We start from the raw sequence: 24708 nt of genomic DNA on the forward strand, positions 1-24708 counted from the left end.
ACTTTGTTTTAACAGTGGGAACAGTGAGAATACCAGTGTTGGAAGAGAAGTGCAAATTTGTAAATGGGGTATACACATGGGTGAGGTCAGATAGTCATATGCGGGACAAAAGCCAGTCAATGAAATGTAGCATAGTGAACTGATTTTGTTCTTGATTCTGGATTTGGAATTTTTTTAAACTTAATTTTAACTATTTTTCAGTCATGTCTCTACAATATCTGCAGTGTTGCAATTTGTAATGATGTCTAGCACTGAGACGTCATACTGCAGACATGTAGCATGATGTCCCACCCAGTCATATTATCCTGGCACCAGGGCGACCAGTTCTAACACTGACCTCTTAATGCTGAATGAAAAGCAGTAGCTGCTAGTACCATTTTTTTACTGTCTTTGGTCAGACTCAGCCAGGGTTTGAACCCACAACCCCCACATGTGAGGCAGATACTTTAACCACTTAGGAGGGCCCCCTGAGTGGCCGATTGGTCTAAAGCACTCTCCATTATGGATCACCGCCATCTCACCTCTGTCTGCGTGGGCTGGAGTCTAGGATTAGGCCAATGTGGGTATGTGAGAAAGCTTAGCTTCTCTTGGATTGGTGGTTCTTCCCGGGGTTTTCCCAGGTTCTTCCTCCACTATTAATACTGGCGCCATGTATAGCATATCGTGTGCTGAAAACTGGTGTTAAACCCCACAACAACAACAACAATAACAACTAACCACTTAAGCTGCTGAAGCAGTAAGTGTTTGATTCTGGATCAGACAGTAGCATGTGGAGGTTACAGAGCAGGGGGAAGTGTTCTCAGTGCTCTGTGGATAATCTGAGCTACTGTGTTTTGAACTTTATGAAGTTTATGTAGTATATACTGAGATCAACCAGATTGATGTGAATTAAAATAATCCAGTCTTAAAAGTACTAAGGAGCATACAAGTGTTTTAGTGACATCAACTAGAAGAAAATTTTGAATGGAGCTGACATGTCTCAGCTCCACGTATGCAACCTTGCATGTATTCATGAACTGTTCATGTATTTGAAAGGGTATTTTTGAGAGTGACCCCCCCCCCCGATTTTGTACTGACTGTTTGAATTTAATATTGGTTTTGCAGATACTTGTTGGAGGTAAAGGATGAGAATGAGGTAATCTTTGCATAGTGATCTGGATGGCTTCCTGATTATTATCATTATTATTATTTATCATCATTCTTCTGCAGCTTGTAACATGTCATTGGTGACTTCACATCGATAATGCATCTCTAGACACCTTGCATGGTAGCCTCAGCTTGCTACATGTCATTGGTGACTTCACATCCATAATGCATCTCTAGACACCTTGCATGGTAACCTCAGCTTGCTACATGTCATTGGTGACTTCACATCCATAATGCATCTCTAGACACCTTGCATGGTAGCCTCAGCTTGTTACATTGTCATTGGTGACTTCACATCCATAATGCATCTCTAGACACCTTGCATGGTAGCCTCAGCTTGTTACATTGTCATTGGTGACTTCACATCCATAATGCATCTCTAGACACCTTGCATGGTAGCCTCAGCTTGCTATATGTCACTGGTGACTTCCCATCCATAATGCATCTCTAGACACCTTGCATGGTAGCCTCAGCTTGCTATATGTCATTGGTGACTTCACATCCAGAATGCATCTCTAGACACCTTGCATGGTAGCCTCAGCTTGCTATATGTCATTGGTGACTTCACATCCAGAATATATCTCTAGACACCTTGCATGGTAGCCTCAGCTTCAGTTGGAAAGCTATATTTTTATATTTGAATGTCATCATCATACAATTGGTGAGACACTTGATGTCAATATATGACACTTGAGAGTTGCTGTGTGTATAGAATGAAGAGAACAGGGCTGAGAACAGAGCATTATTGAACACCAGGACATAGATTAATTGGACTGGAATGATTTCCTTTTATGGGCACATTTTGTATCCTAATGAATAAGTAGGCCTTTAACCATAGTAAAGATGTATCATGAAAACCAAATAAATAATGGAGACAGTGAACTAATATATCATGGTCTGCTGTGTCGGATGCCACAAACAAATCAAGGAGGGTGATGACTGTAATCTTTCCACTATCCAAAGCAGAGACTGTTGTTAACTACTCTCAAAGGGGCAGTTGCAGTACTATGGTGAGAGAATATGCTGACTAGAAATTGCTAACAAGAATATTTGAATTCAGATGAGATACAGGTTTGGAAAGAACAGTTTTTTCTTAGGTTTTTCACAATTAAATGGGTGGTTAGAAATAGGGCGGTTACAGTTCTTTAAATTGTTATGTTCAAGCATCGAGTTGTCTTCAACATATGCTAAACAATGCTAGTTTTAAAAATTGACTGGAATTCATCTGATGAAAGATAAATACTTTTCAATATCATTTAGTGAAAGCATTATTGTACATAAACACAGAAAGAAGAAAAATGTGTTTTTGCATTAAAAGTTTAGTTCTAGACTATATTCCTTGACTAAAGATGTGGAAGACTTGTATGTGATGGATGAGGCTTGTTGATTTTAGAGTCAGAGGTTGGGATTATTGTGGTTCAAAATGTTCTAGAGTCAGTTCCTTGATCAAACTTTGTGTGTGGGTTTTATTTAGGAAAATAAAGAAATCTGTAGAGTCTGTGGTGGAACGGTCAGGTTGTGGTTATATCAAGTCTGATTCAGTTTATGGTTAAGTGTCAGCATAGGGGACTATTAAACATGGGGTATGACAATAATATGTGATTTACAACACTCTTGTCAGATGAGACTTTGTGCTTCAACCAATCAAACAGCTTGCCTACCAGATATATTTAATATTTTAAATTTTAACGGGGTCAGTACATGCTTGGAAAGTACTTGAATTTGGGTGGATACCTAACACAATGCTAGAAAAGTGTCCAAAAATGTTTCTTCTTCCTTGAAAAAGTGTTTGATTATCAGAATAAATACACTTCATTTGAAAACTGCTAAAAATACTGTTAAAATGTCAAGGAAACAATAGAGATGTTAAAAAGGTCAGAAACTCTTATCGTACAGGAAATTGTTATTAGTTTAGTTAATTGTATGCAAGGCTTCCATTTGGGTTACTTCCATGCTTATCAATACTTGACTTCTTTGGAATTTAACAACCAAATGATAATGAGTCTAGTACTGTGCAGTGGGAAGTTTATTTTAAAATATAATTGTCATAAGCACAATAAGGGGGTAAGCGGGCCTATTGATGAACAAAGAGTTATGTATTATATCATAGCACAATAAGGGGGTAAGCAGGCCTATTGATGAAAAGAGAGTTATTTATTATGTCATAGCACAATATTAGGGGGTAAGCGGGCCTATTGATGAAAAGAGAGTTATGTATTTTATCATAGCACAATAAGGGGGTAAGCGGGCCTATTGATGAAAAGAGAGTTACGTATTATATCATAGCACAATAAGGGGGTAAGCGGGCCTATTGATGAACAGAGAGTTTTGTATTATATCATAGCACAATAAGGGGGTATGTGGGTCTATTGATGAAAAGAGAGTTATGTATTATATCATAGCACAATAAGGGGGTAAGCAGGCCTATTGATGAACAAAGAGTTATGTATTATATCACAGCACAATAAGGGGGTAAGCGGGCCTGTTGATGAACAAAGAGTTATGTATTATATCATAGCACAATAAGGGGGTAAGCGGGCCTATTGATGAACAAAGAGTTATGTATTATATCATAGCACAATAAGGGGGTAAGCGGGCCTGTTGATGAACAAAGAGTTATATATTATATCATAGCACAATAAGGGGGTAAGCGGGCCTGTTGATGAACAAAGAGTTATGTATTATATCATAGCACAATAAGGGGGTAAGCGGGCCTATTGATGAACAAAGAGTTATGTATTATATCATAGCACAATAAGGGGGTAAGCGGGCCTGTTGATGAACAAAGAGTTATGTATTATATCATAGCACATATAAGGGGGTGAACGGGCCTATTGATGAACAAAGAGTTATGTATTATATCATAGCACAATAAGGGGGGTAAGCGGGCCTATTGATGAAAAGAGAGTTATGTATTATATCATAGCACAATAAGGGGGTAAGTGGGCCTAGTGATAAACAATGAGTTGTATATTATGTCATAGCACAATAAGGGGGTAAGTGGGCCTAGTGATAAACAAAGAGTTGTGTATTATGTCATAAGTACAATAAGACGGTAAGTTGGCCTAATGATAAACAAAGAGTTGTGTATTATGTCATAAGCACAATAAGGCGGTAAGTTGGCCTAATGATAAACAAAGAGTTGTGTATTATGTGATAAGCACAATAAGGGGGTACAAGTGACAAACAATAAACAAAGTGCTGCGTATTATGTTTGTCAAAAGGAAATTGACAGTGGATCAGTGAGTTAAACATCTTCACAAGCCAAGGGTTGTCAATCCACTTCCGTACATGTGGCAGTACCAGGACATTAAACCAAAAGATTTTTTAAAAATGTATCTGTTGATTGGCTTCACTACTGACATAAATGTTATATGTTTTAAGGGGACTGCGTGGGAGGAAAACGTTTTTGGACATAATATATGTATTCTTTCTTCTACAGTAACACAGCAGCTGTTGAATTTGAACTGGATTCTAATGAAAAATGTTGTAATAATAATTGAATGTCAGTCAGTATATTGTCAGTTAAATGAAGAGTTTTATATCTTATAGTTCACTGCAAAGGTTTTTGAAAAATAAAATCTACGAGGATTTTTAGTTTCATACACAAGATACTGACTGGTAACCACTAATGACTTTCACTGTGATTGTCGAATTTCACACTCAGCAGACTTTGAATAGTTTTCTGATCCAGATTTTGCTTGAATCACCTTGTATTTTGTGAAGAATGGAGACTCTACTTTCTGTATCAGCATTAGAAGTGGCGGTGACAACAACCACTCAACCTGATAAGAAGTTCTAAGTACAATGTTCCTGTGGCTGGGTTTTTAAGGCCGTTGAATGCTTTCTAGAAGTAAAAGCTGTGCTGAACCCGAGGAGGAAGTTCCTAAGTGTGACTTAAAATCTATTCCTGAGTCTTATTTTTCTTAATTGGTGGTTTTTTTTGGTATTAGGAGGAAGTGCATATTTTGACATCAACAACAATGTATGAGCTACCCTTCAATATTCGTCTAAAAACATCATGAACAAGGCAATAACAGTTATGCAGTATAAGAACTCAAGATTCTGATTCTAGTGTTTCTCTTGAAATCCTTTTTTGTTCAGTGCCTGGTGTCAGGACTGAGTGGGACATGATCTTCATGTCTGCGGCATGCTGATCCAGTGCTAGACATCACTATAAACTTCTTTCAGCTGCATTCAATCAGATAGCGGGACAGTAGATGTCATTTCAAATAGCTAAATATGCCAGGGATTGATGTGCAATGAAGTAGGTCAATGAACCTTGGTTAGTGAAGATGTAGGGTGAAAGTACTCTGATTTTCCATTGCATGAGTGAAAAGCAAAAAAGAATCAAATGTTACCTGTATGAATGAGTTCATACTATTTTATTCTTAAATATGAAAAACTTGTGAAAGACAGAAACACACATAAGTTAGGCAACTAACTCCAAGCTAATATTATAGATGAACTGATTACACATGCTGCCCCTTCTCTACTTCTAAATGAAAATCCCTTCAGCTAGTGTCTTCTTCAAAGCTTTGTTCAACTAAATATTTTCATAGTCATTATCTTGGAATGCTACTATAATATGTGATTTTGTTGATTATACACACCACAGTAAACATTCTTTCCAATTGTAGAATCAGTCATTTAAAGCACTGACAATTGAACTTTGTTCTAGAAAAGCCGTTGAAAACATTTTGAATTTTCTTTTGAAATAAACATATGAAATATGTTGAATTTGGGTTACATTAAAATTAATTTGCTGAAGAAAATAATCATGAATTAGAATTAAATATGATTTGAAAATCAGTATCTTCTGCAAATGAGCATAGGTAAGCTTCCTACCTGCCATTTATTTTGATTTCAGATTTGTTTTACTGGATTCATATACTAATAAAATAAGTGTATGTTGCACTGTTTCAGATGCGCAGCCAGTGATATTTGAAAAGAACAGCACAGTACCTGTGAAAGGTTCAAGCCTGGCCTTATCCTGCAGACCATCTGTGCCGTTTACAAATTCAGTGATTGGATTCAAGATCAAAGACAAAGACATTTTCTGTGCTGCTTATAATTACATGTGTGAATTTTACAATTTTGGATACAGTTTTACAGCCAACATGACAGGTGCACTTGCCATCATCAACAGCCTGGATAGGGCATCAGATGAAGGAACATGGGCATGTGAATATGACAGTCAGCCATCAACTAGAAGTTTATTGAATATTATTGTCTACAGTAAGTTGTTTCTACTTGCCATTTTAATTCTTTTTGTTTTTGTTTGTGTGCATTAGCATAGACAGGTTGCTATCACTCTCTGGCATTAATTTCTGTATGGTCATTACTTTCCTGTTTTAGAAATGGATCGCTCTGATACATGTATTTAAGAAACAATATGCAATTCCGATTTGTATCCATCCACACCCATATGGTGACAATACCCTCCTTCTAACCCACCTGTGAGGTCAAGTTGATTAGAACATCCTACCATATATACTCACGTATAAGCCCATTTGCGTATAAGCCCATTCGCGTATAAGCTGACCCCCCCCATCTGAATAGGTTAAAATATTAAAAAGTGCATGACCTGTGTATAAGCCGACCCGTAAGTTCTAGACTACATCACAAGATGCACAAACTGAGTTCTAAATACATTTATTTTGGCAAATCACATTACTAAAATAAATATTTTCTTCAAACTTAACGAAAATGAAAGTTAGAAAGATAATTTATATGTTGAAATAAAAACAATTTATATTAAATGTTAAGTCTTAATTGAAATTTAAAAAATCCTCATTCTCAAATCATGAATTATAAAAGTTCTATAACATTTAGAATCCTTCAAAATCTGGCTCGATATTAGAATTGCCTAACAGTTCATTAAACTCTGCTTCTGTTATGGGCATGCTGTCATCGTATACATCGTCATTGTCATCATGGTCATCCGATAGTGTGTCGTTTTCCTCATTCTCATCATTGTCAGATTCAAATATGGCATCATCCTCAGTTCCATCCATGGCATTGCTGATACTGTGCTTTCAAAATAATTTTGCAATCATTTCTGATGAAATTGAGTCTCATGGTCTTTGACCCACTTGATGACCAAGTCGATGTCCAGCCTCGTTAAATTCCTGCCTTTTGTCATCTTCACAGCGCCTGAACAAACCCATTTGGACCACATCTTTCGTAACGTGTCCTTAACGGCTTGTTAAGGCAGATATCAAGAGGTTGTAACACTGATATTAAACCTCCTGGTATCACAGCCAATGTTGTTCTCATTTTCTCTGCAGCCTTTTTGACTTCATCTGTCTTGTGTGCTTGAAACATGTCCCAGACAAGAATTGAAGGTTTCTGAAGAAGTGCACCTGGTCTCTTGTTCAATACTTTCTCCAACTATTCAATCGTTCCACTTTTGTCCATCCATCCCTTTTCATGTGCATGAATGATGACACCAGCAGGAAATTTCATGCTTTTTGGCAGTGTCTTCCTTTTAAAAATGATGACAGGAGGCAGCTTTGATCCATCAGCTAAACAGGCCAAAACAACTGTGAAATGCATTTTATCATGGCCGGTCATTTTTATCAGAATAGTTTTCTCACTAACAACATTGACTGTTTTATAGCTTGGAACGTCAAAGGTCATAGGTGTCTCATCCATATTTCCGATTTGTCACAGTTCAAACGAGCACTCCTTTCTGTGTTTAATGATGAACTGCTGAAATGATTCAATTTTTTCTTCCAAATCTTTTGGTAGCTTTTGTGCTATCTTCATTCGCTGCCTGAGATAGAAACCATGCCGATTCATAAAACAAGAACACCAACCGGCTGATGCAACAAATTTGGAATCTGCCATCTTGTATTTGTCATCTTTCGCCATCTGCATATCACGCAGACAAATTGCAGTTTGTGTGACAATGTATCCATTTTGTCGACATTCACTTACAGAATCACTGAGTTCTTTCTCCAGTTCAGGAAAGAGGCGTTCCCAGTCTGACGAGCCTTCTAGATTCTTGGCATTTCTTCTAATGCTGCTTTCCTTTTCTGCCATTCCCATACTTCTCGTTCATACAAAATTTCACGTGCTGCAGCACAGTTATTATTTGCTTCTGCATATTCAATAACTTTAAGTTTGAATGCTGCATCAAAAGCAGAACGCTTTCTTTTACTCTCAATACTATTAATTTTATCTGATTGAATATAAACTTCTAGAGAGATTAAACTGAAATAATTTCTTATCATGGTAGTATACTATTTATACCTTATCCTGTAATTTTTTCCATGGGTGGTTTAACAATTTGTATTGGATAATTATTTATCATTGTCTTTTGTGTGTTTTGGTTTTTTTAAACTACCAGTAGCGTAATTCAGTTGAGCAAAATATGATTGGTTTCAGCGTGAACATTGTTCAAGCATTGTGACAGTTATAACTTTGAGCAGAAACCATGTCCACTACCTTATATCATTAAACAATACATCTGAGAGTCGGCATGTATTAGTAAAGTCATTGGCATTGTGCAAAAAAACAAACCCATCATCCTTGAGGCATTTACCACAGATTAAGCATACAAGTAGTTACTGTACAACACTCTACCGCTAACAAACCACTTTGCTTTGCAAACAACTAAACAACAGTAGAAGATAAATTGTGGCTGCAATTTACTTCTAAAACTCCTATCAAAGAAATCCCACAATTTACATTTTTTACAATTATTTTTGCTGACTCGTATATTACTACTTGCCTGTTATTTACACTTCCTAAGCGTGCACACAACAAACTCCTATGGAGCCTCTGGTATTGTTCCTTTAAGACTATCGTACATATGTTTCTACTCTCGATACCAAAATGTTTGTGTCGTAAATACCTTCATTATCGTAACTTTTATTTTTTTACGTAGATTCTTTTCATATTTACACTGAAATAAGCTAGCATGCATTTGTAAGGTACCATGTAGTTTAATGATTACTGATTAACTGAGGGTTAAATACTTGACTGGAGATTACTGATATGGCAGTTCTTTTGGAAAATACATATACCACCAGTGGCTCAAATAACATGTATGGCTGCTTTTACTAGTGGACCGACATCTGTCAGATAGACGTCAAGTACGGTAATACATGTTTTTCATTCATTATCCTACCAGTTATGTTAGAAAAAATATCTGTTTCACTTCACGACAGCACATATCATATGAGCCATGTGTCATCATTAGGCATGTGATCTCATCTTTGGTGGGGGCCTCGAGTGGCCGAGTGGTCTAAAGCGCTCTCCGTTACTGATCACTGCCATCTCACCTCTGGGGTTTCTACTGTTCTTTTTTTCTTATGTAGTATTCCCTGTCCAAAAGAAATTGGTGCTGCTCACACTTTCAGTATGGCCAGTTGCCATTCTCCTGAATGGATTGTGAAATTAACATAGGGATTTCACCAAAAGACTGTATGGTGTTCATTTATTTCTAAGTTAAAATGGTGGCCATAGTAGCTGAGTGGTCTAAAGGGGTTACCTTTAGCGATCATTGCCATCTCACCTCCATCCACATGGGTCAGAATGTTGGGCTCAGCCATTTTGGGTATGTGAGAAAGCTTACCGGTAACTTCTCTTTAGTAAGTGGTGTTTACAGAGTTACCCTGATTTTTTCCTCCACCATTTGTAGTCGATAGTGTGCTTACAAATGATGTTAAACCCACAACAATACAATAACTATTCCTGCATAGATGGTTATATGAATGTAGTGTTTTCATTGAGAGACTTCTTAGGACGTCTAGTTAGTTCTAAATAAAAATGTTGCCAATCTAAAGTCAATAACACTGCCGAGGCTGCCAATTTCAAATCTTATTGCAACTCCTGAACAGAAATTTATATTGGCAACACCTTTTCACCAAAAGATTTCTTACTATGTCTCGTTGATTTTAAATGAACATTTTGCTGTTCTGACATCCAACATGACTGCCATATAATGACCATCATTGTAATCTTATTATGAATACTCCTTCTGAATGGATGGATATATCAACATAATATTTTTTCCAAAAGACATATTATGATGTCTTGTTTGTCCTGTGTGAAATGGTATTGATCAGAAGTCCAATATGGCTACCACATAAATCATCTAGAATATCTTTTTATTGCTGCTTCAGACCTCCTGAGTAAAAAGTCATACTGACATGGGGTTTCAACAAAAGACTTCTTAATATGATATCTACTTGGTACTAAAAGAAAATGGTACTGATTTGGTATCTAATATGGCTGCCACAATAGCCAGCTTGAAAATCTTGTTATCTCTGCTTCTGAATGAATGGTCATATCATCATACATTCCAGTAATTACACGTTTGGTGTAATCAATATACATTTCTTCATGTAATTACATCCTATGAGTGTCGTTATATGGGTTAGGTGTTTTTTTAGTACATACACGTTTGGTATAATCATTATACATTTCTTCATGTAATTACATCCTATGAGTGTCGTTATATGGGTTAGTTGTTTTTTAGTACTTACACGTTTGGTGTAATCATTATACATTTCTTCATGTAATTACATCCTATGAGTGTCGTTATATGGGTTAATTGTTTTTTAGTACTTACACGTTTGGTGTAATCATTATACATTTCTTCATGTAATTGCATCCTATGAGTGTCGTTAATACGGGTTAGTTGTTTTTTAGTACTTACACGTTTGGTGTAATCATTATACATTTCTTCATGTAATTACATCCTATGAGTGTTGTTATATGGGTTAGTTGCATTTTAGTACTTACACGTTTGGTGTAATCGTTATACATTTCTTCATGTAATTACATCCTATGAGTGTCGTTATATGGGTTAGTTGTTTTTTAGTACATACATACAAGAATAAGTACTATTGCAATGTGGGGGCCCCGAGTGGCCGAGTGGTCTAAAGCGCTCTCCGTTACGGATCACTGCCATCTCACCTCTGTCTGCATGGGTTCGAGTCTCTGATTCGGCTAATGTGGGTATGTGAGAAAGCTTGCCAGTAGCTTCTCGTGGGTCGGAGGTTCTTTTCGGGCTTTTCCCGGGTTCTTCCTCCACCATTAATACTGGCCGCCATTTATAGCACACTATCATGTGCTGAAAAATGGCATTAAACAGTACAACAACAACAACAGCTATTGCAATGTGTAACTATTGCAATTCAATTCTTGGATATTCAGAATAGTGAATATTAATTATGTTCAAGCATATGTAAGACTGACATCATTTACATAAATGGAGATAAATTATATTCATTTGACTGATTTTTAGAATGGAATTATAAAACTCTGTAATGCAGGTGTATTTAAAGGAAAATATTATGTAAATTTCTTAATGCAGTAAGCCAGTATAAAATATTAGATTGATTCACAATATCTACTTATAAATAGGCAAATAAATTAAATGTACTGGTCTTCTTTTATAAAAACATTTTTTTAATTTAATAACGGACCATCCCTCTAAGTGAGTCATGACATGGCTTACATTGCACAGATTACAATGATTTGCTAAAGTTATTTAAATGGTATATGAAATGAAAGTTTATGCATATCTGTTTTAGTATAATTTTATCCTTTTTTTTGATGGAATGTTGTTTTTATTTGAAAAGGGAATTTTGACTGCAGCTACCTCCCCCCAGGGATAGTTGGCTGTCCAGAAACACACTTTTTTTAGGGGCGGTGGGCTATTGGAAACTTTTGTCAGATTTTTGATACAAACTCAACTTGTAAATAGTTCTCTGTTACATAACTGATGTATCTTAAATTTCAGATATGTTTTCAAGATTTGTATTTAAAGTTAAGGTTGATACTAAGAAAATGGCAACTATTGGCAACCTTTTAGAGTAAGTGTATGTCATTGCTTATCCACCACTTAAAGAGGTTTTTTTTGACCATTCGTTATATGTTAGACATTATGTAGACAAATAATGCCACATACCAACACACTGGATGTTATATGTTAGACATCATGTAGACAAATAATGCCACATACCAACACACTGGATGTTATATGTTAGACATTATGTAGACAAATAATGCCACATACCAACACACTGGATGTTATATGTTAGACATCATGTAGACAAATCATGCCACATACCAACACACTGGATGTTATATGTTATGTTAGACTGTTTTGTAAAATTTAACTCATCAGTTACACTTCTTGAGACTCTTCTGATCCACAAGTAATCAATTAAAATGGAGTCTGATTTATTGTATGTGGTCTGAAGGTTGGTAAGTAGATTTTAAGAAATGTGAAATAATTAAAATGTAGTGTTCTAGTTTCAAAGTAAAAGTCAAAATAAAAATATTTTTCAGCTCTTCCAGCAGGAGTTACCTTCACTCAAGATCCAAATGCAAGTGTAGACCTCAGTGTGACTTCTGTGAAATTGCAGTGTAAAACAACTAGCTGTATGTATCCCATGACTTCAGTACAGTGGCTTTACCAGGTAGGTCAGTACAGTGGTATTGAGGATTATAATTAGAGATGTAATGATTACCTGGATAAATGTTGACAATTTATGCATAAGTGGTAACTATTTCCAAAAGTTGGTAGCTTGTCAGCTGACAGCCATACTAAGAAAAATGAGGTTATTAAGTGGCATAGTGGGTCATTTTGTTGACCAGTATGAGTTCAGTATTTCATACAGTGTGTTGCATTTGAATATTAAATATGAGTAATCATGGCTATGTCCAGCAGTAGTGTTGCATTTGAATATTAAATAGGAGTAATCATGGTCATGTCCAGCAGTAGTGTTGCATTTGAATATTAAATAGGAGTAATCATGGCCATGGCCAGTAGTAGTGTTGCATTTGAATATTAAATAGGAGTAATCGTGGCCATGTCCAGCAGTAGTGTCACATTTGAATATCAAATGGGAGTAATCATGGCCATGTCCATCAGTAGTGTTGCATTTGAATATCAAATATGAGTAATCATGGCCATGTCCAGCAGTAGTGTTGCATTTGAATATCAAATGGGAGTAATCATGGCCATGTCCAGCAGTAGTGTTGCATTTGAATATCAAATGGGAGTAATCATGGCCATGTCCAGCAGTAGTGTTGCATTTGAATATCAAATATAAATAATCATGTCCAGCAATAGTGTTGCATTTAAATATCAAATGGGAGTAATCTTGGCCATGTCCAGCAGTAGTGTTGCATTTGAATATCAAATATGAGTAATCATGGCCATGTCCAGCAGTAGTGTTGCATTTGAATATCAAATATTAGTAATCATGGCCATGTCCAGCAGTAGTGTTGCATTTGAATATCAAATGGGAGTAATCATGGCCATGTCCAGCAGTAGTGTTGCATTTGAATATCAAATAGAAATAATCATGTCCAGCAATAGTGTTGCATTTGAATATCAAATGGGAGTAATCTTGGCCATGTCCAGCAGTAGTGTTGCATTTGAATATCAAATATGAGTAATCATGGCCATGTCCAGCAGTAGTGTTGCATTTGAATATCAAATGGGAGTAATCATGGCCATGTCCAGCAGTAGTGTTGCATTTGAATATCAAATAGAAATAATCATGTCCAGCAATAGTGTTGCATTTGAATATCAAATATGAGTAATCTTGGCCATGTCCAGCAGTAGTGTTGCATTTGAATATCAAATATGAGTAATCATGGCCATGTCCAGCAGTAGTGTTGCATTTGAATATCAAATGGGAGTAATCATGGCCATGTCCAGCAGTAGTGTTGCATTTGAATATCAAATAGAAATAATCATGTCCAGCAGTAGTGTTGCATTTGAATATCAAATATGAGTAATCTTGGCCATGTCCAGCAGTAGTGTTGCATTTGAATATCAAATATGAGTAATCATGGCCATGTCCAGCAGTAGTGTTGCATTTGAATATCAAATGGGAGTAATCATGGCCATGTCCAGCAGTAGTGTTGCATTTGAATATCAAATAGAAATAATCATGTACAGCAATAGTGTTGCATTTGAATATCAAATGGGAGTAATCATGGCCATGTCCAGCAGTAGTGTTGCATTTGAATATCAAATGGGAGTAATCATGGCCATGTCCAGCAGTAGTGTTGCATTTGAATATCAAATAGAAATAATCATGTCCAGCAATAGTGTTGCATTTGAATATCAAATGGGAGTAATCATGGCCATGTCCAGCAGTAGTGTTGTATTTGAATGTCAAATAGGAGTAATCTTGGCCATGTCCAGCAGTAGTGTTGGAAAATGGATTAAAGTAAAGATAGAGAGGTAAGACAAATCTGATGTAAATTTAAAAATTTAAATTATGGAGATAAACATTGGTGCAAAATGTATTATGGAAGATGAAGTCTAGCATTATATGGTCCATCATAATTGAGGCTGATTAATGGATGAAATTGCAGAGAATATGCCAGACATTAAGAATGTATACCAAGGGCTTATGCAAACATAAGTGAGAAATATTTTATCAGCAAGAGTAAATTTCACTAGATTTTTAAAAAAATGGAAGCTTGGTTATGCCAAATTCTGGCAATTTCACACTTTTTAAATTGCGGTGTTTCCAGCTGCAAATTACCAGTAATAGTTAATTTATTACAGTTAAGAAGTATGCTAACCATTTCAACCCTAGTCAAATAATTATGACTGAGGAAGCAAAATCACCTCAGATAGCTTATCTTTGTTATGAACAGAGGAATGTGAGAAGTGCTCTTATCACTTCAACTATATAATAAAAGACACCAACCTAAATCACCTCAGATAGCTTATCATTGTTATGAACAGAGGAATGTGAGAAATGCCCTCATCACTTCAGCTATATAATAAAAGACACCAACCTAAATCTCCTCAGATAGCTTATCTTAGTTATAAACATAGGAATGTGAGAAATGCCCTCATCACTTCAGCTATATAATAAAAGACACCAACCTAAATCACCTCAGATAGCTTATCATTGTTATAAACATAGGAATGTGAGAAATGCCCTCATCACTTCAGCTATATAATAAAAGACACCAACCTAAATCACCTCAGATAGCTTATCAGTGTTATAAACATAGGAATGTGAGAAATGCTCTCATCACTTCAGCTATATAATAAAAGACACCAACCTAAATCTCCTCAGATAGCTTATCTTAGTTATAAACATAGGAATGTGAGAAATGCCCTCATCACTTCAGCTATATAATAAAAGACACCAACCTAAATCACCTCAGATAGCTTATCATTGTTATAAACATAGGAATGTGAGAAATGCTCTCATCACTTCAGATATATATAGTAAAAGACACCAACCTAAATCACCTCAGATAGCTTATCATTGTTATGAACAGAGGAATGTGAGAAATGCTCTCATCACTTCAGCTATATAATAAAAGACACCAACCTAAATCACCTCAAATAGCTTATCTTTGTTATGAACAGAGGAATGTGAGAAATGCTCTCATCACTTCAGCTATATAATAAAAGACACCAACCTAAATCACCTCAGATAGCTTATCATTGTTATGAACAGAGGAATGTGAGAAATGCCCTCATCACTTTAGCTATATAATAAAAGACACCAACCTAAATCACCTCAAATAGCTTATCTTTGTTATGAACAGAGGAATGTGAGAAATGCTGTCATCACTTCAGCTATATAATAAAAGACACCAACCTAAATCACCTCAAATAGCTTATCTTTGTTATGAACAGAGGAATGTGAGATATGCTCTCATCACTTCAGCTATATAATAAAAGACACCAACCTAAGTCTCCTCAGATAGCTTATCTTTGTTATGAACAGAGGAATGTGAGAAATGCCCTCATCACTTCAGCTATATAATAAAAGACACCAACCTAAATCTTTTAGCATAACATAGTTTTTTTTAAATGATTAGGCCAACAAATGGTAATCTGAAGAAAAACAATATCCAGTGTACAGTAAAACACATATAAGATTTGGGCTATAATAATTAAATAACCATGTTATTTGCTTCTTTGGTATAACAGATGTGATGGCATACATTCAGATTTACAAAAGTACATGTGCCATTGCATTTAACTGAGTTACTGTATTTTTGATGAAGACCTGTCTTGAGCAACCTCTGCTATGAGTGACCACCTCTCATTTATGTCCACAATCATCTCACATTAATTGATCTTATTATATAAACATACGGTTGTCAATGACTTACAGTCATAATGTTCTGGAAGAAATGCATTTCAACATTGCTATCAATGACTCTTTCACAAAAGCAAAGGGGAGATAATTCTAAAACTGCTATGCATGACACATTGTAATGTTATTTGTTATCTTACACTTCACACATTGCAAAACAGAGATAAATACCACATATCCTTTTTCAATCCTTTGATGTCATTACCGCTTATGAAAGTGTTAGTTCTGTAAAAAATAATAGTCTAGTCTGTCTACTGGTCCTAAAATCTAAGTGATAGTCATTGCATGCTACAGACAGTAAACCAGACTAAAGTGCATGTCACTAACTGCCATTGCAGTGCTGAAGTCTAGTCTGTCTACTGGTCCTGAAATCTAAGCGATAGTCATTGCATGCTACAGACAGTAAACCAGAATAAAGTGCATGTCACTAACTGCCATTGCAGTGCTGAAGTCCATTAAATCCTGATTATGATTAACAGTTTCTTCTTTAAAAGGAGCTGTCACCAATGTACAATGTCAGTCAGGTTTGTATTTTTATTAATCGTTTATGAAACATCGCATAACCCTGATAATACCATAGCGCAAACACTTTTTGAAAGGGTTTTATTGTGGTCGTCAAGCATGTTGTTTGTCTTCAAAGTTGATCCATTGTGCCTGGGGTCTTTGCTCTTGTCTTTAATAAGTGATTATCTGTTTCCAGATTTGACTGTCATTGTAAAAGGTTTGTATTTTTTTTAATACATTAGTATTAATAGAACCCACACCAAGTTGTCATCTTTTCACTGTGGTGCACGCCTGTTACACCCTATTTATATTGAGTTAATCTCTTTTTTTATCTGCGAATTAAGTGTATGGATTTTTTTTCAAATAAATTTATTTTGTTTCTGGATGGGTTAATTGTCTTTTGATTTCATTCATTGGTACATATACATTCCATTTTGAGCTAGAACCTGATGAAAGCTGCTAATTTATATACAGAATGAATCAGTGTTATTGTAACTAACTGTTCAGTTCTTGTGCTTCATTTAACATGAACCTCATACATGATAAATTACCTGAGAATGTTTTTATTGCTCTGATATGTGTGATCCTCCACATTTGTAAAGCCTCCCTTCACGTAAGACCTCCCTTCCTGTAAGGCCTCCCTTCCTGTAAGACCTCCCTTCATGTAAGGCTATCCTTCCTGTAAGGCCTCCCTTTCTGTAAGGCGATCCTTACTGTAAGGCCTCCCTTCCTGTATGACCTCCCTTCTTGTAAGGTCATCTTTCCTGTAAGGCCTCCCTTCCTGTAAGACTTCCCTTCATGTAAGGTCTCCCTTCCTGTAAGGCCACTTTGCTGCTGCAGAAGGTTTGGTCTTACTAGAGGGGGACCACTCGTTTTTTGTCAGACTATCTATCCTTCTATCAAACAATCATAATTAACATTGGTACCCCTACATCAACATATAGTTAAACATACAAAAATATCAAACTGTGGAACAATATTTTGTTAAATTAAAATGCCAATGCTATAGAATAATGTCGAAGTCAATATAACAAAAATTAACCCAACAGTGTTAGCCTCATTTTGATTTTTGGCATTCAATATCAGGAATGACAACTTGTCTAAAACATGTATTGTTAAAGGGATCCATTGAAAGGGTGACATGACTTCATTAACAAAACTAGAATTCTGTGATATGCACTGTTGATTTTGCATCATGTATGCTGGGCGCATGATTTTCCTATTATGATTGGTTATCTATTGTAAGCTTTAAAACACAATACTATATTTTGTTGCCATATATATGTTCACTTTGCATAATGCATGTTAGTTACACCATTGTCCTCTTTTAGTCAGCTATTGTTGTCTGAAGCTGAAAATCCCAATTCACAAAGTCACCAGACCACACTACTCTTGACACAACCACATCCTTGGTTATGACTTGTCAACTTTCTTAGATTTGCCAGATAAAAAACCTTACTTAGTAATTATATAGAGAATGCAGAAGTCTACAGGATAGTTCCTTGCACATGTGTAATATGCTTGTATTTGGTTTTGGCAACTGTTGGTAGGAGAGTTTTAACCTTAATTGCAGTTTTTATTTACCCTACAGGGTGTTTTTAGATAGAGGTTGGATCCTCGCCATTTTCTCTTGTTGCCTCTTCTCCTAACATTAATGTGATTGAGCAATGTGATTGATGAAGAAAGGAAACTTTAGAGCAAATGATGTTTCTCTGAAAATACATCTCCCATCAAATTACTTAAAGTCCCTCCCATCCTCCCTGCAGTGTGAGCATCCAGTTTCAGAGTAGTGTTAAATATAAAAATGTGTTGTATAAGGAGTGCAACCTAGTGGGTAAAGGGAGGTAATCTGTACATTTTGGATGAGTTTTATTATGATACTAGCAATACATGTACTTGTTTGTTTTAATGGGTTGTACTAACATCTGATTATTGGAGCTTTGTACCACCCAAGGAACTGTGAGTCTGGCATGATTTTGATCAAACTTGGTAAATAGGCCCACATCCACAAGAATATGATTATGACCAAGTTCCATTTATTTCTGATTAGGTTTTGATACAATTTGTTCAAGAATAAAGGATGAATTTAATAATTAGCAAAATATGAACATTGTTACAAGGTTATCTTGTACCTGATTGACTGAGATGACTTCCACTCAGGACAGTTATTTTCATACTTTGCTCCAGCTGGGTTTAAAAGCTTATGTCATCATGGTCACCATAAGTTGTATAATAAGCGCTGTTTGCCATTCTGATGAGGTTGAGCTTGTTACCTTTCCAGAGATCATGTTTCTCATTTAATTTGATAAAATTTGGTAAATTATTAATATGTTAGATAGGTTCTTGTTATAAGTGATGTCAGTGTGTACTAATTATGCAAGACTTCTGTCAGACATTAATAAAATATATAAAATATATAAAATCAGCATGGTATAAAGTTTGGGAGATATTTTGCATAGTTGTCTTGAATACTTCATACGCTTAAAAGATGCTACCTTATATGCATCTAGACACCGATAATAGCAGAATAATTCTTTTTTGTTGTGCAGTTTTAGAAATAATGAGTTGTAAAGTTATATAAGCTGAACTGTCATGCAGTTTGAAACCTTAGTAATATGAGCATCTGTCCAGCAATTTGAGACATTATCAGCATATTCAAATGTAATATTGGCATGAGGTATGCACATACTCAGATGTAATATTGGCATGCAGGTATGCACATACTCAAATGTAATATTGGCATGCAGGTATGCACATACTCAAATGTAATATTGGCATGCAGATATTCACATACTCAAATGTAATATTGGCATGCATGTATGCACAAACTCAAATGTAATATTGGCATGCAGGTATTCACATACTCTGATGTAATATTGGCATGCAGGTATTCACATACTCTGATGTAATATTGGCATGCAGGTATGCACATACTCAGATGTAATATTGGCATGCAGGTATGCACATACTCTGATGTAATATTGGCATGCAGGTATTCACATACTCAAATGTAATATTGGCATGCAGGTATTCACATACTCTGATGTAATATTGGCATGCAGGTAGGTATTCACATACTCAAATGTAATATTGGCATGCAGGTATGCACATACTCAGATGTAATATTGACATGCAGGTATGCACCTACTCAGATGTAAAATTGGCATGCAGGTATGCACATACTCAAATGTAATATTGGCATGCAGCTATGCACATACTCAGATGTAATATTGGCATGCAGGTATTCACACACTCAAATGTAATATTGGCATGCAGGTATTCACATACTCAAATGTAAAATTGGCATGCAGGTATGCACATACTCAGATGTAATATTGGCATGCAGGTATTCACACACTCAAATGTAATATTGGCATGCAGGTAGGTATTCACATACTCAAATGTAATATTGGCATGCAGGTATGCACATACTCAGATGTAATATTGGCATGCAGGTATGCACATACTCAAATGTAATATTGGCATGCAGCTATGCACATACTCAGATGTAATATTGGCATGCAGGTATTCACACACTCAAATGTAATATTGGCATGCAGGTAGGTATTCACATACTCAAATGTAATATTGGCATGCAGGTATGCACATACTCAGATGTAATATTGGCATGCAGGTATGCACATACTCAGATGTAAAATTGGCATGCAGGTATGCACATACTCAGATGTAATATTGGCATGCAGGTATGCACATAATCAGATGTAAAATTGGCATGCAGGTATTCACATACTCAGATGTAATATTGGCATGCAGGTATGCACATACTCAGATGTAATATTGGCATGCAGGTATTCACATACTCAGATGTAATATTGGCATGCAGGTATTCACATACTCAGATGTAAAATTGGCATGCAGGTATTCACATACTCAGATGTAATATTGGCATGCAGGTATTCACATACTCAGATGTAAAATTGGCATGCAGGTATTCACATACTCAAATGTAATATTGGCATGCAGGTAGGTATTCACATACTCAGATGTAATATTGGCATGCAGGTATGCACATACTCAGATGTAAAATTGGCATGCAGGTATGCACATACTCAAATGTAATATTGGCATGTAGGTATGCACATACTCAGATGTAAAATTGGCATGCAGGTATTCACATACTCAAACGTAAAATTGGCATGCAGGTATTCACATACTCAAACGTAAAATTGGCATGCAGGTATTCACATACTCAGATGTAATATTGGCATGCAGGTATGCACATACTCAGATGTAAAATTGGCATGCAGGTATGCACATACTCAGATGTAATATTGGCATGCAGGTATGCACATACTCAGATGTAAAATTGGCATGCAGGTATTCACATGCTCAGATGTAATATTGGCATGCAGGTATGCACATACTCAGATGTAATATTGGCATGCAGGTATTCACATACTCAGATGTAATATTGGCATGCAGGTATTCACATACTCAGATGTAAAATTGGCATGCAGGTAGGTATTCACATACTCAAATGTAATATTGGCATGCAGGTAGGTATTCACATACTCAGATGTAATATTGGCATGCAGGTATGCACATACTCAGATGTAAAATTGGCATGCAGGTATGCACATACTCAAATGTAATATTGGCATGTAGGTATGCACATACTCAGATGTAAAATTGGCATGCAGGTATTCACATACTCAAACGTAAAATTGGCATGCAGGTATTCACATACTCAAACGTAATATTGGCATGCAGGTATTCACATACTCAGATGTAATATTGGCATGCAGGTATGCACATACTCAGATGTAATATTGGCATGCAGGTATGCACATATTCAGATGTAATATTGGCATGCAGTTATGCAAATTTTCAGTTCAAACCAAGCAATGCACTGATCTGAAGGTTAAAATCTTGCAACATTTATAACGTTAAGGTTTGTTTATTTTTTATCCTGCTTTTTTCAAACCTCTAGAGGAAAATAGTTGTTTGGTTTGGCTAGGTGTTCACTGGAAAGCATTCTCTCTTTCTAAGACTCGACTTTTGAATTCTAATTTATCTTTGAATGTGAAACTAACTTTTTGATGTCCGTTTATTCAACAATAAAATTAATATCTACAATAATCTTTTGATTGTATTGTGACATCCCTAATCCTCCTAGTGAAACCAATAATTATGTGTTTTGCTATGTTCAGTGGGATTTTTCATATTACATTAAAACATGGATAATAGTTTTGTACTTTAGAACTGGAGTACTTAAATGGTTGTGTTATTCCAAATCATTATGTCTCTTCATCTTGCCAGTCAAACCCAGTATAATAGTAAAACTACCATGAACATTCAGACTGCTCCTTAGACTATGCTATGCGACCTTGTGATACATCCTCTGCCAATTTCCTAAATTTTCAACATTCCAGGATCTGTCAAATCCTGCTACATCTGTACTCTTTACAACTACCAACTCTTCTGGAACACTGGAAGCCTGTCAAGATCAAGAACAGATCTACACCAGTACACTTGATCTACCTCTGTACACTACATTGAGTGACAACAGTGACAAGACAGTTACATTTTCCTGTAGGATTGTGTATTTTGATCCCTCCATAAATATCATGGCCACAGGACTACACACAGTCAGATTTGCTGGTAAGATTATAATTGACCTTTTCTACATGTCGTTCAGCCCTGCTTCCTCATCACATGACTAGTATGAGAACCATCTGCCAGGACACGATGCAAATACAAGATATCACCTTGCAGGAGTAGGTCCCAGAGACTGGACTTAAATTGGCGAAGTATATAGAAATGATAAAATTAAAAAATTGCTTTGTTTTGTATTTAAATGTGAGTAGAATTAGATTGATTGGTATTTAAAATTTCAAAATTTATAACTTATCTTACCAAAAGCCACATGAAACATGTATTCAGGTAATGGTATTTAGTACATTTGGACATCTCTCAAAAACTGGCAGTTTTGATAAAAATGTTAAGGATTATTGTTTCTGACCTGCTCTGTCAACATTGTGGATTTTTTTTTGTCACCTGTCCAGTTTAATGCCAACAGGATTCCTTTCTTTAGAGCTAGTATCCTTGTGTGGCAGTACATCAAAGTATGATGAGCAAGACAAACATTTAGTGACCATGACTTCAATTGGTTCTACTTCTTTGCAATGGGGGGGAATTTCCAAATGAGAAATTTGTATCGAAGTTTAACAAACCAATAGGACAATATGTGGAAATTTTTTGTTTGCTGCATAATTTACATTTTTCATTAATATTCTATATGGCTTATGTATTTGCTTTATATATTTACAGTCTTTTCCTGTTTTCTTTTGTTCAGTAAATTACATAAAATGACATAATATTCCCCTTTGTTTTCAAAGTTAAACACAAAAATATGTGGAAATTTCTGTTTTGCTCTATGGGTGAAAGTGTTTTATATTCAGCTGTACCTGTTAGAGTTATATTTATGGTTCCATCCCCACTTCCTTGGGGAGTGAGAAGGGGTCATCCTTTAGGCCTTCAGTGAGAGGGAAAGTAACTCTTCCTTTAATCGATAATATTAGTCTTTTTTATTTACTGCAGCGTTTCTTTTGTATCTAGGATGGAATGGGTGCAGTTAGCTATTCTTTCCTTTAAATCCATAATTTAACAAACAATTTTATTGAAAGTTGAAAACAATATCCATCATGAGCCTCCCAAACAAAACCAGAGTACATTTTATTCATATATAATGCATTTATATTTTACTAAACACTACACACAGTTCTGTGCCAACTATCTTTACAGTGAGAGTTACAGAAGCATTGTTACAACAGAACAATCAGAATATTACAGACACTCTGACTGTGACTTCAGGTGAATTGGTGACCTTAACTTGTGTGACAGCCACCAGTCGACCTACCCCAACTATAGACTGGTATTTTGGATCTCAGAAGAAAGGCAGTGGAGCCAGTCTGACCTTCATCCCTAGTGATGTGGACCACAATAAGACTATATACTGCCAGGCCTATAACATTGACATCAGTCAAACCGTTTTCTCCTTGAAACCAAGTCTCTTTGTGCAAGGTAAAATAACTTTAAAAAAAAGAAATTCTAAAAATCTTGCTGCACTTTAAAGGGGAAAAATATCCATGAAATTTGATATGACTGTAAAATTCTTATTAAATTGAGATCTGTTGCCCCAATTATTAAAGTTGGGGTTGATCACATAATCAAAATATGGAACAAAATTTAATTATCACAGGGTTGTACCATGAGGGCATTATTGATGTTGAGTTGGATATCACAGGGTTGCACCATGATGGGGACCACTCCGGTGGCCTAGTGGTTAGAGTGCCCACCTCGGATGCAGGAGGTTGTGGGTTCGATCCCCGGCCGAGTGATACCAAAGACTTACAGAAATGGTACTAACAGCTGCCTTGCTTGGTGCTCAGCATTAAGAGGTTAGTGTTAGGACTGGTCAGCCTGGTGTCAGGATAATGTGACTGGGTGGGACATCGTGCTACATGTCTGCAGCATGATGCCCCAGTGCTAGACATCACTATAAACTGTCACACTGCAGACATCGTAGCGATATGACTGAAGAATTGTTAAAGTTACGTTAAAAATCCAAAGCACACACACACATGCACAATGATGGCATTATTGATGTTGAGTTGGATATCACAGGGTTGCACCATGATGCCATTATTGATGTTGAGTTGGATAAACTCTTCTCTCTTTCAGTACAATGACATATCAAATTGGTGATAATATGTACAAGGCTACATTCCTTAAATTGCTTCTGTGCCTTTGTAGTGATAAATATTTGGCACACATTATTAAGATGGATATTATTTACAACAACTGTGTATAATTCATATTTTGTGTGAGTGGTAAATACATTGTATGCACATAATCTATGCATTATTCATTCAAGATCCACTTTTAAATGAAATTAAATTTTTTATATATTTATCTTGTGCAC

General features: G+C 36.0%; 1 protein-coding gene across 6 annotated transcripts in view; it reads left to right on the top strand.

Moving 5' to 3' along the window:
* LOC149772624 (uncharacterized) overlaps positions 1 to 24708 on the top strand; it is an 83716-nt gene that overhangs the window by 23456 nt on the left and 35552 nt on the right. For 5 of the 6 annotated variants that reach the window (XR_016417657.1, XR_016417656.1, XM_089947567.1 and 2 more), the window contains 4 exons: positions 6073 to 6384; positions 12457 to 12587; positions 22157 to 22385; positions 23529 to 23807. Coding sequence is in view for 4 of the 6 variants with exons in the window: in XM_089947567.1 (XP_089803693.1) it covers positions 6073 to 6384; positions 12457 to 12587; positions 22157 to 22385; positions 23529 to 23807 (951 nt within the window). In the remaining 2 variants the exon portion in view is untranslated. Of the gene's footprint in view, positions 1 to 1104; positions 1136 to 6072; positions 6385 to 12456; positions 12588 to 22156; positions 22386 to 23528; positions 23808 to 24708 lie in introns of all 6 variants that reach the window. The other variant, XM_089947568.1, reaches the window with a different exon arrangement.

Source organism: Sinohyriopsis cumingii, unplaced genomic scaffold, assembly GCF_028554795.1.
Source record: "Sinohyriopsis cumingii isolate HCF-2022 unplaced genomic scaffold, ASM2855479v2 utg001339l, whole genome shotgun sequence".
NCBI classification, from domain to species: domain Eukaryota; kingdom Metazoa; phylum Mollusca; class Bivalvia; order Unionida; family Unionidae; genus Sinohyriopsis; species Sinohyriopsis cumingii.